Here is a 7,731-nt window from a genome sequence, read left to right as displayed (position 1 = left end):
CGGCGCCCTACTCCTTGAGCCACAGGCGCCGCCCAACTATTTCTCATTTTTTAAATGCCAAGTTTAGCAACTATTTCTTTGACATCTGCACCATTAACCTTGCTGACAATCTCTGTGTTCTTACTGTAATTCTTGCTTTTTCCTGATTCTTGATTTCTGTGACCCCATTATCTCATTCCTTTTTTTTCCTTCTTAAGACATAGTCTTACTTTGTCACCCTCAGTAGAGTGCCATGGCATCATAGCTCACAGAAACCTCAAACTCCTGAGCATAAGAGATCCTCTTGCCTCAGCCTCCCAAATAGCTGGGACTATAGGTGCTTGCCACAATGCCCGGTTATTTTAATTTTTTAAAAATTTATTTCAAATTATTGTGAGGGTACAAATTTATAGATTACATTGTTCTCACTTCCAGGGTAAAGTTCCAGTTGTAAAAGAGCCCCTCACCCAGGTGGTGTTATATATCCTCCCAGTGTGCACAATAGGTGAGATCCCGCCACCTGCCCTCCCTCCCGCCTTTTGTCCCCATACTAGACTATATTCGTGTTTTATTGTTCATATGAGCATGTCATTGTTTATACATCGGCTTCATCCATCATCTCATTCTTCCCTGCTTTTCCTCCTACCTTTATGATGCCTCCTTTAGGGCCTTCTTTGGCAGAGTTCAGGTAACAGTCTTGCTTCTCAGGGATTTGTGCCTAGCTAGCTAGTTGGTAGGCAGGTGGGATAGGAATATTTACCAAAAAAAAGTGAAGAGGTAATAATGGTAACAACCATAACAACATCAACCATGACCACCACAACAAATCCAGTAACATACAGTCATGGTTAACACACCGAAGGAGACACACAGGACTAGCTTACATGTTCCCCTTAGAGTTTACGTGCCTAGACAGGAGAGAGACATTCTGACACCCTGTTGGCTTTTATTAGCCAGACCATGAACAGGTGCCCCAAAGACTTGGGTTCTAGTCATAGGATGTTTATTATTATGTATTTCTAACGTGGCCAGGTACAAAAAGGCTTTCCAGTGATACATATGATAAAACAATAAAAAGTATGTGTGAACAGAAACGAGATGAGATCAGCACACAAAAATGCATGACAGCTCTGTTACAGACTAATATGCAACTGCATTTAAATCAAAGCTGCAAAATCATTACAGCTGCTCCTCTAATTGAGGCATGATGTCAAATATCCAACGTATCTTTTAGACTAGTGTCACAGCAGTACACAAATCCATAGGAAAACCTTTACAATAATACCAGCAGATACATGTTAAAGGACAAAAGGTATGTAAGTTTAGTCTTAATTATGTAGTTATGCATAATTATTTTGTGCATATTAAATAAAATATATTTGACTTTATTGTAGAAACTTACTCTTAAAACTACATGAAATTTGGAACTGTTCAGAAAACACATTATAACACCCTAATATGACTATTAGCAGCTACTAGCAGCATATCCCTGTAGCATGTGACCAAAACAGAAATACACTACCATCTTGTACCAAATCCAGAATAAAAATGTGATCTTTTCTATTTATTCCCTTAAAAAAAAAGAAAAAAAAAAAAAAACAACTATAAGCAAGGATGTCAGAGACAGGAGAATGAGTCAGTGAGCTGGGTCTAAGGCAATGATGCCTGTTTTGCAATGCCCAAATCATTTCTAGAATATGACACTTTCATAGTACACTGATATAGAAAGTCTTAGTAAAACCAAATCATTTCTAATAGCTCCTCTGCATTTAAACTAAGTGAGGCAAACTTAACTCCCAAGAAGCCATGCTGACCCACATAGACATGGATGGGCTAAATATCACCTGAGGATGAAACTACCTTAATTCTTTTCCTCAGCTATCTCTTTGTTAAACTTTTTCCAAGTCCTGATTTAATCTCTTCTAACACATGTCATATTCATCCATCCCCTAACCACTAAATCAACCTTCTGTAACTCAAGTAGCTCTTGAAATCCCCCTTTCTTCCAAGAAGTCCCCTCAACTTGTTGGAAGAGTAGTTCTTAAACTGCCTCATTTGGGTATGGGGTTTTTATACCTCTGTCTTGTACTCTGAGCTCTATAAGTGTTCACTTGCTGCTATGCTGCTAAAGTTTATTAGCCTCTGGCACTGATGAGCATTCCCTGAGCTGTGTCCCTAGTGGACGGACGTCAGAAAGCACATCCATCCAGAAGGAAAGACAGAGCAGTGATGAAGTTAAGGAGCTATGAGGATAAAGTGTGAACTGGAGTTTGAACACGGGCTGCCGCTTACTGGCCTTGTGGTCTTAGAGGAGTCACCAACCTCTCTCTAAGCCCTGACTCCTTCATCTGCTACATGGACAGAGGGGTAATCTAGCACTCAGGTGTTGTGAGGATTAAATGAGGTACTTTAATACACTGCCTAGCACATGGCAAGTCCCCAGCCAACAGAAGCAGAGGAATTGGCTTTTCAATTTAATAATATTTAAATAAATATAAGTATTTCTTATTTTGAGTAATTAAGTTAAAACTGGACATTTAAAAGTTATATAGCTAATGGAAATTTCGAAATAAAAGCACTCAGGGAAAAAAAAAACAACTAAATAACACCTTACACTGAGAACAGATTCTTTATTGGCTGAAGGTGCTATACTAGATATTTAAAATAACACAAACACTCAGGATCGCAGTTTCACAATTTAGTTCACAGTCAGGTTAGATACAACAGTTAACACACTTAGGAGACACAATATTCAGTGTATCTGATAGCTTTATCAAGCACCTTTATAAAACTTTCACTTCTAATTACTATGATTTCTCCCTTATATACCAAACAAACAAACACAACAGCATTTACTTATTTCATACTTCAAAGAATCGATACTATACATGGCTAATACTTTAGATACTGTGCTTTAAAATGACCTGTATTAATAATACATTAACGTCAAGGGGATTCTATCATACTCTTCAACTGTTCGAAACCCTGCCTAGCAGACTATCAATAGAGAATTGCTGTTTTTAGATGCAAAGGGCACGAAGGAGTTAGGTGTGGGAAGAAGACTTTGAGAGAGGCCACCCATGACCTGGCCCTATTCCAGTCAGCCCAGTCATCAGCGAATATGGGACAGATGCCTGTGGCTGATCTACAGCGCCCACTGCTTGGTGACTGAGGAGTGTCTCAAATCTTCAGAAAACAGACTGTGTCAGAGTGGCGTTTTACGTTACTGAGTGAGACGCTTCAAAGAGTAGGAAGTGGCAGAAAGAAAATCAACTTCTGGGGTGAAGGTGTGGACAGTGGTGGAGAGGGGGCTGGCTGTCCCCTTGGGCCCTGACCCAGCACCCACGTGCCGTGGTGGAGACACACAGGCCGCGGGGCTGTGACAGGCTGACGTGGAGGGACACACGTCACGGGGAGTGAGTGAAAACTGCACAGATGACACTGAGGAGCTTAGTGTTTAGCACTGGGAAAAACAAAAGTTAAATAGGACAAATGTAAAACTAATTCCTGGCCATCTGAACCACACATAATGTGCCCTCATTGTAACTTTTTTAAAAAAGCCAACTTGAATTAGGAGACTTAGGGCCATTTCTATGAAATAAAGTTTTTAAAGGTAATGGTACAATTTAGGACAGTTAAAGCTCCAAAGATTCCTCAACGTAACTTTCCAGATCTCTCCTTATCACCCTTTCCCTGTGTTTTGAGAGCTGCCTACCCTCCCACGCTGACAGCAGTTTTCAGTGAGGGAAAACTGAGAACTGCCTTAGTAGACACCGCACCGTCTCAACACCCCCCAGGGAAGCAGCTCTTCCTGAAGCGTTCACCATGAAACTTGGGTAGGACACAAAATATATTTTAAAAGGTATTTTAAACAGTCATATATAGGATCTAATGTAATACAAATGGAGAAACAAATACTGCTTGAGTATTTCAAATCAGGCCATTTTGGTTGAAATAAAACATACACAACATCTTTGTAAGCTAAAAAGGAAAAGAAAAAATAGAGAGAGAGAGAGAGGGACAGAAATTGCAAACCCAGCTATACACCCAATACCTTCAGGGCACTTAAAAAAGCAAATAGTTTATTACTTGTTATCTTTCTGGATTGCCCTTATTTGGGAGGTATTTATGTTTTCATCATGATTAAAGAAGCTGCTTGGAAACAGGTGAGCTGCAAGTGCATGCTGCTCTTGAACTTGTTCAGGAGCTCTTCCAGTAACCTGCAGGGAGGAGACACTATTTTACAGCCTGAAGGGCAGGTGGCCTAGCAACACAAGAAAACACAACGGGGAGCAAACCACCAGGCTCTGCCTGAGCTTGCTGTTTTTTGAAGGTTAGCTGAAAAGTTACTATCTATAGATTCTTAATAACAAATAAGTCAATAAAAGGAGCCGGTCAAAAGGGGTACACTGACACACATTTATGTTTGTATATAAAAATATCTTTCCGCCCCCTCCTCCAGATTAAATTAGATTATTCCCTAACACAGACTGATATTTGGGTTTGTTCTTTTTTTAAAGGCCTTTTAAATTCACACACACTGAGATCCACTCTTTCTGTTGTGCAGTTCTATGAAGCTGACAGACATGCAGGGTCCTCAGTCAGGGACAGCGGCTCCCTTGCCCCATGCGCTCTCCTGCTGCCTGTCTGGAGCCAGCTCATCCTCTGACCCCAATACCCCAGCAACATTGGTTACTTTCTGTCCCTCTAATTTTGCTATTTTGCTTTAACAAATACTGGAGAGTGGTGAGGGAAAGTGGTGAGTTAATTGCCAAGGGAAGCAGGGTTAGTTCTAATTCCTCTGGGCAAATCATTCTGCTACTTGGTACCTCAGTTTGCAACTGGTCATATATATTCATATGATTTAAAAGCTAGAAGGGATCTTAGCATTCACCTGGTTCAGATGAAGCAACAAGAACTGGGGTGAACAGTATTAAGTTAGGGAGATTATCCCATGGTGTAACAATGCCCACAGCTAGAACACTGTTCCCCTGCTAAATCTAAAGCACAGTCCTGAAAGATATTTCAGGGTGTCTGCTATACTTGATTCCCAAAGACACTAGCCTTTTGAGCCTTGTCCCATACATTAAAAATAACAGTGACTGTTTCAATCTTTTATAATATTTATTTTAAAGAAATAAACAGAGCTTGGAATCATTCAGATAGAGTTTGAAAGTTAGAGAAGAGGGTGGCGCCTGTGGCTCGGTGAGTAGGGCACTGGCCCCATATGCCGAGGGTGGTGGGTTCAAACCCAGCCCCGGCCAAATTGCAACAAAAAAATAGCCAGGCATTGTGGTGGGCACCTGTAGTCCCAGCTGCTCGGGAGGCTGAGGCAGGAGAATCGCCTAAGCCCAGGAGTTAGAGGTTGCTGTGAGCCATGTGATGCCACAGCACTCTACCAGAGGGCGGTACAGTGAGACTGTCTCTACAGAAAAAAAAACAACAACAAAAGAAAAACAAAAAAAAAAAAACAAAAAAAAGAAAGTTAGAGAAGAAAGAAGCAGGAAAGCCAAGGCTGGGCTGTCCATGGTGGCACTGTCTGCACAGCTGTCTGTGCCTACGTGGGCACATGCTGCTGCACATGGCAGTGTCCTCCCATGGACAGCCCCAGGTGCGCTCTGCCCTCTGGTTTCCACAATGTTCACCAGTGCTGGGCCCCAGAGATCAGCACTGTGTGATTCATAATCCATTTACCACGAGTGCTGTCTGTGGCTCCACTGGCCACATGCAGTGGGGAGTGGACCTCAGCCAGGGCTGGTGAAAGAACAGAGCTCTGCACTGTTTCCGCCCCTCAGCAAAGGATACAATGGGGATATATGAAATTTACCTGGCCTAGATTTTCTCTCAGGTTAGAGTTTCCTGTTGTACGGGTAGTGAAGCTTGAGCTCAGGTTGAGATCGTGAATGTAGTGTAATAAAATATTCCTTAATACTCTGTATTCTATAAAGCACAAAATGTGTATCACTAAGCTACTCAAAGAAAAAAGAAATCACTGGGTCCTGCATTTTATTAGGCTGTCCTCTTTTTTACATGACTTACTTTCTTTTTTTTTTTTTTGTAGAGACAGAGTTTCACTTTGTTGCCCTCGGTAGAGTGCCGTGGCGTCACACAGCTCGCAGCAACCTCCAACTCCTGGGCTTAGGCGATTCTCCTGCCTCAGCCTCCCGAGTAGCTGGGACTACAGGCGCCCGCCACAACGCCCAGCTATTTTTTTGTTGCAGTTTTGGCCGGGGCTGGGTTTGAACCCGCCACCCTTGGTATATGGGGCCGGTGCCCTGCTCACTGAGCACAGGCGCCGCCCTTTTACATGACTTTCTTAAATGTATAATGTAGTTTACTGAATGAGTCATAAGCTTCCTAATGACATTTTCTGTACCAGTCACTAACAAGGAAATAACTAATTTCTAAATTATCCTAAACCCAGAAGAAAAACTTCACTTTATTTTATTCTGTCACTTGGAGGTGTGCAAGGCACAGGTGACATGACTACCTATTTAGGGCTAGTGAGTAGGACTCTTCCTTAAATCCAAATCAGTATTATTTTTTTCAAAGCTCCTTAAGATAACGGAGCCGTGTTTAGCATACCTAACTGCCACCTGAGGGTAGCGTACAGAACTTACTTTTTATCTGCTCCACTTGAAAGCTGAGGCAGGGCTTCCAAAGCTTGTTTAAAACTAGACCTGGAACATAAACAACAGCACTCAAGCAGGAACAGTCACAGTTCTATGGGAATTAAGAGGACCACTGAAAAATTCTTAAGCCTAACTTAACTACAAAGAAACTGATATAAGCCAGTGAAGCAAGTGGAAATATGAGAAAAAGTAAAAGTGAAAAGCAACAGAAAAAGTAAAAGTAAAAGTGAGGGTGTAGTTAGTTACCGGGAGGAAGCTTTGTAGGAATAAGGTCAGAAAAATTCAACTAGGAAATGAGACGCAACTTGAAAAGCTACAGGAGAAACTGAATTACCAACAACAAAAACAGATGCTACTCATGATAGGTGAGGGCTTAAAATTCAAATATTTAATTTTTAAAATAGTCTTTCCAAAGCAGAACTACAAGTAAAGTAACTGGTAAGAAAGGAAGAAACTAGGTAGGAATAGGGATGATCTTGTGACAGGTTACACCAAAGGGGACACACTTTTCGTATTTGCCTGTACAGGGCCTGGCTTATAGCCACTTTCTTAAAATAAGTGAAAACTTTGTAGAATTTAGCTCTTTAAGATATATAAGAAAATGAAGAGCTGTATATATACTTTAAAAATTTAACATCAGTTCTTTATACAAAAAGGCAAAAGGAATAAATTTAACACCTTTAAAACCTATTTGAGAAGTTCAACTTTCAGCAGAAGAAAGGCATTATAGGGAGACAGTTGGATAATCACTTGTATTGCATTGCCACTAAGAGAACAGTTATTACCTTTTATCTCTGCTTTCATGAAGTTTTATGCTTTTTTCTCAGTGCTTTTCACTGAGGTGAAAAAGTAAAGGTAACTATTTTTCAAGGTGGTCATTCATTTATTATTGTACAAACATTCTTATCAATCTATCAGGAAATAACTTTTTAAGCACTGTTTCTCAAACGAGGGGTAGGTGTCACAACAATCCAAAGAGAGACTGAGAAGTCCCAATAGTCATAAAATTGGCTTTGGGAATCTCCGGTTGTTCCTGGGAGAGGTAGGGTGGGGCCATGGGGACAGGTGGCTTATTGGCACACTTAGGTCCCTTCCCAATATTCGACTGGCTCTCCCTTTC

The 7,731-nt window shown here is 41.1% G+C and overlaps 1 protein-coding gene across 8 annotated transcripts in view; it reads right to left on the bottom strand.

The window, feature by feature from the left end:
• Positions 1 to 1,049: 1,049 nt before the first annotated feature.
• EXOC2 (exocyst complex component 2) overlaps positions 1,050 to 7,731 on the bottom strand; it is a 221,781-nt gene continuing 215,099 nt past the window's right edge. For all 8 annotated transcript variants that reach the window (XM_053602529.1, XM_053602530.1, XM_053602531.1 and 5 more), the window contains 2 exons: positions 6,600 to 6,659; positions 1,050 to 4,199 (listed from right to left, as the gene is read on the bottom strand). In XM_053602529.1, coding sequence (XP_053458504.1) covers positions 4,106 to 4,199; positions 6,600 to 6,659 — 154 coding nt within the window. In that variant the 3' untranslated portion in view covers positions 1,050 to 4,105. The remainder of the gene's footprint in view (positions 4,200 to 6,599; positions 6,660 to 7,731) is intronic.

The sequence above is a fragment of the Nycticebus coucang genome, chromosome 9 (assembly GCF_027406575.1).
Source record: "Nycticebus coucang isolate mNycCou1 chromosome 9, mNycCou1.pri, whole genome shotgun sequence".
Lineage (NCBI taxonomy): Eukaryota > Metazoa > Chordata > Mammalia > Primates > Lorisidae > Nycticebus > Nycticebus coucang.
This window is presented reverse-complemented; position numbering and strand designations above follow the sequence as displayed.